The sequence below is a fragment of the Oenanthe melanoleuca genome, chromosome 17 (assembly GCF_029582105.1).
Source record: "Oenanthe melanoleuca isolate GR-GAL-2019-014 chromosome 17, OMel1.0, whole genome shotgun sequence".
Classification (NCBI taxonomy): Eukaryota; Metazoa; Chordata; class Aves; order Passeriformes; family Muscicapidae; genus Oenanthe; species Oenanthe melanoleuca.
The window spans coordinates 10,429,484-10,439,757 of record NC_079350.1 but is presented as its reverse complement, the minus strand read 5'-3'; the positions used below and the strand labels follow the sequence as shown (position 1 = coordinate 10,439,757).

Genomic DNA, 10,274 nt, shown 5'->3' with positions numbered 1-10,274 from the left:
GCAGTCTGTTTGTCACTGCTGGCCTCCTCTGGGTGTCCTGCCAAGGCTCTGTGCTGACTCCATGCCAATTCCACCCCCCCGTCACCTCTCTCAGTCCCCCTCAGCCCAGCCCTGCTGAGGGGCTGGTGACAGTGCTGTGCCCTGCCCTCCTGCCTGGCTGTGCTGGGCTGGTGCAACCACCCCCATGTCCTGGCTTTGCCCTTCTGCCCCGGAAACACCCTGTGGGCACCTCCCCAGGGCTTTGGCTGTGGGGCACAGACCGCAGGGTGCAGGCTCCCCCACCCCCTCCCCTTCCTCCTGCCCAGAAGCTGGGGGGTGGGAGGCCAGTGAGCACTGCTGTGGCCCCCAGAAAACCTGTGTCCTTGTGCCCAGGAGGGCAGAGACTGGGGCTGTGGGCTTTGCCAGGACACTGATGCCACTCAGCATCAGCACTGCCAGGGTCTGCTCTGGCCAAGTGCTGAGGCACAAGGTAGGAACAGGGCACCCCAAAACAGGTCAGGTCAGCAGGCAGAAGCAGGTGGGTCCCCTAGCCCTGGTGGAAGCAAGGAATATTTATTTATATCAAGTGGAGCAGCTCCATCAGGAGAAGCACCAGTTCAGCCTTTGCTGGGGCGTTTTTGGCTCTGGGGAGGGGAGGGGGGAGCTCAGACACCTGGGGGGCCCTGTCACCATGTGGGAGTTCATGACCCTGCTCGACATTGTGGGGGGTGTTTGGGTGAAGCAGAGCTGCCCCCACGGGACTCCCCCAGCACTCTCCTGCTCCCTGAGCCGGCTGTTGGCACCTCTGTGTACTGAAAGCTCAAGGGCACCTCCCTCCCGCCGAGCAGGGGGTCCCTGGGGGCCGTGGTGTGGGATGGACCCTGTCAGCAATGTGGAGCCCAGCTGCAACGTCCACTCCCTGGGCTGGGTTATATTTAGCACCCTGAGATAATGGTGAGCAGGGCTGGGGGCTGTGAGGGCTGGGGTCTGTGAGGGCTGGGGGCTGTGAGGGCTGGGGGCTGTCAGGGCTGGGGTCTGTGAGGGCTGGGGGCTGTGAGAGCTGGGGGCTGTGAGGGCTGGGGGCTGTGAGAGCTGGGGGCTGTCAGGGCTGGGGGCTGTCAGGGCTGGGGGCTGTGAGGGCTGGGGGCTGTCAGGGCTGGGGGCTGTGAGGGCTGGGGTCTGTGAGGGCTGGGGGCTGTCAGGGCTGGGGGCTGTGAGGGCTGGGGGCTGTCAGGGCTGGGGGCTGTGAGGGCTGGGGTCTGTGAGGGCTGGGGGCTGTCAGGGCTGACCCAGGGCTGACCCAGGGCTCCTGCTGCGGGCACAGCTTCCAGCACAGCCCCCAAACCCACCCAACCTCCCCACTTGAAGCCTCGTCCCCTCTCCCAAGCCCCTGACCCCACTGCTCCGTCCCAAACGCTCCATCGCATCCCCAGCTGCTGGCCCCAGGTGATGTGGTGTCCCCAGAGCAGTGGCTTGGCTGTCCCCGTCCCTGCAGGGACCTGCCCGTTCTCTCCTGGCTGGTCCCACTGCAGCCCGGCCTGTCCCGCCTGGGTCCTGCTCTGCCCGGAGGCATCCCCAGCCCAACTGCACCACACCAGCAGCACCTTCCCTCCTCCCTCACCCCGCTCCGGGGACGCGTGTCACCCCAGAGGGCCAGCGCGGGGAGGGGACACGGCTGGGCAGAGAGCAGGAGCCTGTGCCTGCTGCCAGCACTCTCCTGGACTTGACCCCAAGAAAGCTCCCGAGCTCAGCAGCCCGTCCGCAGCGCGGGGCCAGCGCTGCCCTGGGGACTGTCACAGGCTCTCGGGCTCGGTGCCACCGCCCGCGGGCAGCTTCCTCTCCGCTGAAACAGCCCTTTGGGTTCGTGAGCAGCCCGGGGCGAGCTGGGAGGCTGTGTGTCCCCAGGGAGGGCACAGTCCTGGTGCTCAGCCCTCCCTGCAGCCGGGCACGGCGCTCCCGCATCCACGGGGAGCCGGTCCTGTGTGCAGCCTCGGGGCAGGACGCGGCTGGTGGGGGACACGTGGGGGACAGACAGCCTGGGCACTGCCCAGCGCTGCACCGGCCCCTGCAGGAGCAGAGCAGCCCCAGGCACCCGGCGGCCGGGCTGCAGGAGCTGCTTTTCTCGGGGTCACTGAATGCACCGGGGTGGAAAGAACCCATCAGGATCATCCAGTCCAACTCCTGGCCGAGCACAGACACCCTAACACCTCCCCTGTGCCTGAGAGCATTGTCCAAATGCTTCTTAACTCTGGGGAGAATGACTGGCTAACACCATGCCCCGAACCCGTGTTAAAGGCTGAGCCCAAACCAGCCTGATCCTGGTGCTTCCCACCTAAAACGAGGAGGGAAAGATTCGGGAAAGGAGCAATTTAACTCCAATGTCCCCTCTCCTATCACGGCCAAACTGGACACTGGCAGAGCCCAGAGTTTCATCCTAGCCTGGGACAGATGTTACTACAATGAGAATTTTACAGTCAGCTCACCTGGGAACATCTGGGAGCATCTTTGCTCTCATGTGGCCAAACCTGCTCCTGCAGCAATGTCCTGGCCATGCTTAGGCAGCTTGTAGGACTTGGAGGTCTTTAAAACTTAGTGTGGAAGCACAAAGCTGAGAATGGCCATGGGAGCATTTCAGGGGGTGTGAAAGACTTTTAATTCACCTGCATCTGTGACACAAGGGCTGACATCACCCCATGTTCCTGTCCTCTGCAGCAAACCCGGCCCCTCTTCCAGCAAGCTCTTATTCGAGGTTAATAGGGCAGGAGAAATGGGCTCTCACCCAGTACTTGCTCCTGAAAGGCCCTATTTCTTCTTTAATTGCAACTCAAAATCAAATTAGCAGTTTTAAATTTACTCTGTGCCCAAGAGGTGCCATGAGGGTAGGGGAGAACACGTTGTACCCTTCATCTTTATGTAATAAAAAGGGTGAATTCCTACTGAGGGCAAAGTTTCTGCCACCTCTGCTCTGGCTGGCTTGCAGCTTTGGTGTCTTTGGGGAAAGGAAAGCTCAGCCTGGATTTAATATGAGCTTTTGGGGTGCCAGAGCTCTTTATCCTGGATTAGGCATAAGCCTTTGGGGTGATGGAGCTACACATCCTGGACTCAACTGCCCCAAGCAGCTGCACCATTTGTCTCAATGTGGGGTTGCTGTGGCCACCAGGAGACCCCCACACTGTGCCAAGGCTGCATGGAGGATGGTGGAATGTGGGTGCAGGGTAGGGATGTTGGTAAGGATAGCATGGACATGGCTGCAGCATCCTCAGGGACAGAGTGGCACTGGCTGTGTTATTGGTGCTGTAATTCAGCACCCATGGACTGAGAGGTGGTTCTGTTTTCCAGGCATAGAAACCCCCCTGGGATGGGAACCAGTACACAAGGAAAAGGGTCTGCAGCCACCCTTGCACCCTCCTGGATGTGCTGCTGCTTTGGAAGCAGATGTTCCACCTTGGCCCAGAGCAGAGGGCAGAGACAGTTACTGCTCCTGGAGAAGGGAAATGTGGGGGCCCACACCAGCCAGTGTGTGCAGCCTGCCCTGGGGAGCTGCCCTGTCCTGGGATCATCATCCCAGCTGCTTCTGCTGCAGATTCCTCGCTCTTCCAGCTCTGGAGCTCCCATCCCAGTGGCCCTGTGGGTGTCATGTACTTGTGCTGCCAGGTGCACTCCAGCCCAGGGCAGCTCTTGCATGCTGTGGGGATGGTGCAGAGAGGGGCCCACGGGTGCAGCTGCCTCACCAGAGCAGGGCAAGGGGAGCCCAGCACTCCCCATGTCCCTGCCCAGCTCCCTTCAACAGCAGGTGACACCAAATGGTACATCCTCCCCCCAGTATCCCACATCTACTGGGGAGGAAAGGGGACATCCAGTGGGTGTTTGAGGGCTCTTGGTGTAGCTGGGGACCCCTTGCCAGGCTGGGCATGGTCCCCCAGGGTGCCACATGCAAGGGCTGAGAGGGAGGGGACACAACTCCATCAGAGCTGAAAGCCAGGCTGGAGGAGGAGGTGCCAGCCCAGGGGAAGCTGTAAGCTGAGTATCACCCCCAGGCTGCCCCTCAGGTGGAGCAGGGTCGGGGCACATCCTGCTGTGCCACCCCACTCCTGCCCACAGACTCCAGCTCGGTCTTCGTTCCAATATAATCTTTATTGGGGAGACTGATGGGGGTCAGAACAAGGCTGGGTATAAAACATGATCATGGTCACAACCAGCAGCGGGAGGCATTGGCAGAGCAACACAGAGACGGTACCGACGCCGTTCCCACCGGGGGGAGAACGGCCCTGGGGCTGCGGCAGCAGCATCGCCCGCTCCCTCGGGAGGGGCGGGGCACGGGCTGGCCCCTCTCCCTGGCGGGGGCTGGGTGGGCTTTGGCCAGTGCCAGGGGCTGCTGTTTCCTCCAGGATGCAGGGTACAGGGACCCCTTGGGACTGGGCAGTGTGTGCCCCTGGCCATGCCGGGTTGTGGTGCTCAGCCCCATGGGAGCACCCAAAATTATGGCTTTTTCTTTATTTTGTTTTTGTTTTTTTGCTTTTTTGGCAGCAAACTTACCCCTCCAGGTGCTCTGGAGAAAGCAAGACTGTGCACAGGGGGCTGCTGCCCTGCCAGCCCCCCTGCACAGGGGTCAGAGCAGGGGTACTGCTCAGGGGAAGGGACTGTGGGCAGGAGCCAGACCTCGTTCCTCCTGCCCAGTCAAATCCCCTTGCTGGAGTCAGCAGTTTGGGGTGCTGGACCCCGTGCCACCCTCCTGAGCCATCCCATGGGGCATCGGTTGGGTCCCGGGCGGGGGGGCAGAGAACGGGCACAGCTCAATGCCTTGGTGAACACATAGTGGCCTGGGATGGGGGGGTCGGGAGGGATGGGGAAAAAAACAAGAATCCTCCAAAATGAGGACAAAGTGGAGCTTTCCTCAAGGGCCTGGGGAGGACGTGGGCTGCTGGCATCCGAGGGGCCGGAGTGGCGGCTTGGTGCGGCTGCTGAGACTCGGGCGCATGGCAGCGTGGCCACTGAGATGAAAGCTTTGGCAAATAACTTACAGAGAGGGGTGGAGGGGGCAGCTGGGGACCTGTCCTCGCTTCCTGTGCTGGGAGGGTGGCTCAGTGTGGCACCATGCATCTCCGGGGCTCCTTGTGCTGCTGCTGCCGGCCGCGGGGCGATGGGGAGGGTGTCACTCCGGCCAGAACCCAGCGTCCGCTCCCGGGAGAGCCGGGGAGAGAGGAGGGAGAGGCGCCCGGGGAAGGAGCGCGGTGAGATGCTCGTTGCACCGCGGGGCCGGGGGAGCTGCAGAGGCTGGATGTGCTGGCAGGTGTGCTCCCCACGCCAGCGTCCCTCTCCCCGGGCACCACTGTGAGCGGGGGGCTGCTGCCAGGTCCCGGCTCCCCCACTGCCCCCCGCGAGTGCTGGCAAGGACACCAGTCCCACATCCTTGGCCGTGGTGAGTATTAGAGCATTCACTGGCTGTGCCACTGGCAGGGAGGGGACAGGGGACCGGCTGGGGCTCACATGATGGTGCAGGAGGACAGCGGGTTCCGGATGTGGCAGGTGCAGGCGGCCCCGCAGTACTGGCGGAAGGTCTGGTAGCAGCTGCGGTCGGTGTCGCTGCTCCACTGGACGGGGTTGGCAGCCAGCGCCTCGGCCGGCAGTCTGTTCAGGATACTGGTGTTGACGGCCAGCGCCGCCAGCCCGTAGTCAGTGAAGAGGACGGTCTCCCGCTTGCAGGTGGGGCAGGAGATGAACTTGTACTTGGGGCAGGACTCGTAGAGGATCTGCAGGCACTCCTCGCACACCGAGTGCAGGCAGGAGAGGATGCGGGGCCGCTTGTTGGTGAAGTTGTACATGTGGCCGCAGGTGGGGCACTCCAGCGGCTCGCAGGGCGTCGAGGGGTGCAGCACGTACTGGTTGACGATCACCTCGTCCGACGGCGGCTGCCGGTGGTAGCAGACCTCGGAGCTGCCCTTGCGCTGGCCCTGGTAGCCGCGCTCTCGCCGCGGCAGCGGGGGAGTCCGGGGCAGCGGCAGGGGCCCGGGGGCGGCGTCCAGGGCAGGGATGTCCCCGCACGCCTGGTTGACGATGATCTCGGACTCGGAGGGCCACGCGCGCTTGGCCACGAGCGGCGGCTCCCGGCGCGGGGCGGGCGCGTAGCGCGGCTGCGATGCCTGCAGCTCCGAGAACTTCTCCGGGTGGATGATCTTCATCGCCTCCATTTTAATGATGACCTGTTGCCCTTTCAGACACGACATGAGTATCGTTTTCACATTACTGTCCACTGCTCTGGGGTCTCTGAGGGACGCCTGCATGAGGCTAAAACATGCCGGCAGCCTGCTGAGCTTTCAACCTTGGTCTGGCCGCGGAGCAGGAGCACGGGGAGCAGCAGCTGGTGCGGGAGAGCATCCTGGGGAGACGGGGCAGCGCCAGCGGGCCCCGCGCCCCTCTTCTGCAGCCAGCCCCGAGGGTGCCAGGCGGAAGGCAGGGCTCACAGTGGCATCCTGCCTGCTCCGAGATGCTCTTGGGCGGATGATCAAAGAGCCGGCTCCCTGCAGCCTCGCCGGGATGTTAACGTGACATTGGCAGCCACTCAGCCGCCCTGATCTTCGCCTTCGCTGCCACTTCCCACAGCAGATCTGCTGCAGTCGGGAACAGTAATGTGGGGATGGTGGCACTGGGCACTGCCCAGGGCAGGTGAGTCCAGGGAGGGTCTTGCAGAACTGGAGGCAGCTCTCACTTCGCCCCAGCCCGACCTCTATTCCTGTTTACATGCAGTGGGATCCTCGTGGCGCTGAAGAATGTGTTTGCAAATTCCTTTGCTCTGACTTCCCGGCTCTCCCACTTGCCGTCACTGGCAGCTCCCACAGGGCAGGGGCTCAGGGCACATCCCAGGCCGGAGGGCAGCTCACCTTGGCTGCGGCCAGGACACCACACACCTTGTCCCCTCGGTCCCTGGTACCTCTGTCCCCAGCTCAGCTTCGTGCTTGCTGAAAATGAAAAGTGAGAGGGGGTTGGATCCAAGGCTCTTCAGGGATTTACCGGCTGCCAGCGCTCCCTCGGGATGCGTGCCCGCCTGCATCCCGGCAATTTGGCAATGGAGCCCTGCAGGTCCTGTCCATCCGCCCGCGTGCTTGGGCTGCAGAAGTGGCAGCAGGCAGGTATTTCCCCCCAGGCATCCCCTCGGCGGCCCCGAGCGTGGGGTCCAGGGACCCCCTTCTGCCCTGAGGGTGGGAGGGCAGGTCCCCCAGAGCCCCGTTGGGCTGCAGGGCCCCTCCCGAAGGGCTTCCTCCACCGACCTGCCTCTGCTCAGGGTTTTCTCTCACGTTTAGCCCCTCCTCTGCTCAGTGGATCTATTTTTACCTCCATCGCTTGCTCCTGATCTGTCCCTGCTATTATCCCTCCCTCCTGCTTCCTCTCCCCCCCTTCCCAGTTCCCTGCCCTTGTCCCGGGGCTGATGGAGAGGCCAGGCCACATTTGGGGGCAGGAGATGGGAGGCAGGTAGCCAGCTTGAGGCCATTTTCTGCCTCAGCAGCCCCTGCGCCAGCCCGGCTCTCCTCCGAGAAGGGCGAAGGCGCTCTCCTCCATCACGCTGCAAATCCTGTTAGAGGGATGCCTGCTCCCGCCGGGTGCTGCCAGGCCTGGCGGAGGGGGCCCGAGGGGGCCATCTGCTTCAGCAGCAGCAGCCTTTGGGCATGGAGAGACCGTGGGGCTCAGCCCCGGGTGCCTCAGGGCTGGGAGGGTGGGCTGGATCCCAGCCCCCGCCGGGGTGTCCGGGGGCCATGCCCTGGCAGCACTGGGGTCCCGCAAGCATCCTGACCTGCGGAGGGAGGCCTCGCCTCTTTCATTTCCCATCACGGGCCCACATCCTGCACCCCACACCCTGCACCCCGCGCCCCACAAGCAGCACATATTCCCCCCCTCCCGCACACAGCAGCAGCCCCGGGGCTGTGCCTGGAGCTCACACACAGACACTCACCCGCAGCGCCCACGAGCACGGCGATCCGGGTGGTCAGCAGTGCCACGCACTGTCACCGCGTTCCCACGCTCGTTCTGTCACACCCCTTCACGCACAGCCCTGGCGCAGCACCCCGCACCCCCACCGCCCCTGGGGGGACACAGCCCCCTGCCATCCCCACGGCTTCGGGGGTGACACAGCCCCCGCCGTACCCCGCATTCCCATCACTCGGAGGGTGACACAGTCCTCCCCAGCACCCTCCCCACCCTCCCACCGCAGTCCCCAGCCCCACACTCACACGCTCGCAGCCCCGCGGAGCACACGCCTGTGCACACACGAGCGCTCCCCGCACACGCACACGTGCAGTCCCGCACGCCCGCAGGGTGACCCCCGCCCCTGGCGCCGTTACCTGCGCTGGCCCCGGGCAGGGTCCGGTTCAGCCGCCGGCCCCCGCTCCGTGCCCGGTGCGGCTCCGCAGGCCCGAGCGGCGGAGGTTATCTGAAAGGCAGAGGGATGCGGCGCTGCCCCGGCCAGGCGCGGCTCCCCGGGGATGCTGGCGGCTCCGAGGCGCGGCTGCACGGGGATGGTCCCGGCCGGCCGGGCCGCCCCCGGCCCCGCTCCCCCCGGCCCCACCGCCCGCGGCCGCGGCGGCGCGGGGAGGGGACCGGGCACAGAGGCCGGGGCTGGCGGAGCCGGGCTGCTCCGGGGGAGCCGGCAGGTACCGCCGCTGCCGCTCCGGGAGGCTCCTTCGTGCCCTCCCCCGGCTCCCCCCGCCGCCCCCGGCCGCGGACCCCGGCTCGGCGCGGGGCTGATGCAACACCCCCGGCCGGCAGCACAGGCTGCGGGGGGCCGGTGCCGGGCCCCCCCGTGCCCCTCGGCAGGTGCGGCAGCGGCGGGCAGCAGCGGGCAGGCAGCGGCGGCTCCGTGCCCGCCGATCGCGGGGCCCGGCGGCGCGGGCGCTGCTGCGCGCTCCCGCCGCCGCCCGCAGTGCCGCCGCAGTGGTGCAGCCGCCTCACATTTCTCTCGCTCAGCAGCGCCGGGGGCCGCCGGCCGCAGCGCCTGACGCCCAGCACACCCCCTCCCCGCCCCGCACCCCCACCTCCCTGCACGCCCCCTCCCCGCCCCGCACCCCCCTTGCCCCGCGCCCTCCCCCGCACCCCCTCATGCGCCCCGCACAGCCCCGTGCCCGCACATCCCTCCTTGTCCCGCACATCCCGCTTCCGCACCCCGCAGCCCCTCTCGGCCCACAGCCGCTCTCCCCGTGGCCGCTCCGGCTCCCTCCCTGCGGCCCCCCTCGCTCGCCGCTCGGGTCGTTCCGAGGGGCCCGCGGTGACTCAGCATCCAGCGCTGCCAGCGGCTCCGCCGCCTGTGGGGCGGCATCGGGAGCGGGGCCCTGCCAGCAGCCCCTGCAGCCCCCGGGGCTGGGAGGAGGTTGGACAGCCAGGAATTCTCCCGCCACTGCTTTTTCCCACCGCCAAATCAGCCATGCACCGCACTGTGTCCCCCGGGATCCATGGCCACCGGCTGCCGGGGGAGCAGGGAGGGTCCCCTGACAGCCCCCCAGTCCCTGCTGAGCTCTGGGACACAGGGGCTCGCTGGTCCCTGGGGACACGGTGGGCTCAGCATGGGGGTCACACGGCTGCTGGGTGCCAGCCACGCTGACAGGTCCCTGCAGAGCACTGGGGAGCTCATGGCCATGGGCTTGCTGGTGTGACCTCCATGGTGGCACAGGCAGGCAGCACCCCACAGGCTGGGGACACCCCACAAGATGCCCTGAGCAGATGACTCCTGGTCCATACTTCCTGGCTCCTGCAGATGTGAGAGGTATGGATGTCCCCTGGAGGATGTTAGAGGCCAGGCTGCCTTCTTCCCGTGCTGTGGGTGCCTCCAGAATGGGGACCCCACAGGCAAATGGCCAAAATGAGCAGGCAGCCCCACACAGAGCCCTCCAGCTCCCATGCCCCAGCCCCAGGAAGAGTGACCCAGGCACGTGCACACTCCAATCCAAACCCACTCCAGCACTGCATCCAGCCCTGGCTGGAGCAGGATGCTGCTGGGAGCTCACCAGGCTCCTTTGGGTGCTGCTGGGGTTTCCCTGCTCGTGCCACCCATTGCTGTTTTTTAGTTTTTATATTCCTCCAGGATTTTGCCTGGACTTTTACGCCCTCTATAAAGATTACCCTGCCCAGCCCTGCTTGCTGCAGACCCTCCAGCACAGATCCAGCCCCTGTAACAAGGGGTCTGCGTGGTCCTGGAGCTGTGTGTCCACACAGCCACATTGTCCTCACATCATCACTGTCCTCTGGCCCCCCTACCAGTGGGACAGACACAGGAGCTGGAGGTTACATATTCCACAGCTCTGCCAGGCCTT

General features: G+C 65.3%; 1 protein-coding gene across 2 annotated transcripts; it reads right to left on the bottom strand.

Annotated features, from left to right (window-relative positions):
* Window positions 1-4,096: 4,096 nt before the first annotated feature.
* RNF208 (ring finger protein 208) lies at window positions 4,097-8,400 on the bottom strand. Of its 2 annotated transcripts, none has more exons than XM_056504979.1 (2): window positions 7,925-7,998; window positions 4,097-6,935 (listed from the first exon to the last, which is right to left on the bottom strand). In XM_056504979.1, exon 2 carries the CDS (start codon window positions 6,258-6,260, stop codon window positions 5,463-5,465), a length of 798 nt encoding a protein of 265 aa, XP_056360954.1. In that variant the 5' UTR covers window positions 6,261-6,935; window positions 7,925-7,998; the 3' UTR covers window positions 4,097-5,462. The 2 variants fall into 2 exon arrangements, with proteins under 2 accessions (XP_056360954.1, XP_056360953.1); XM_056504978.1 differs by lacking the exon at window positions 7,925-7,998 and adding an exon at window positions 8,313-8,400 and having other exon boundaries at window positions 4,103-6,935.
* Between the last annotated feature and the right edge of the window lie 1,874 nt (window positions 8,401-10,274).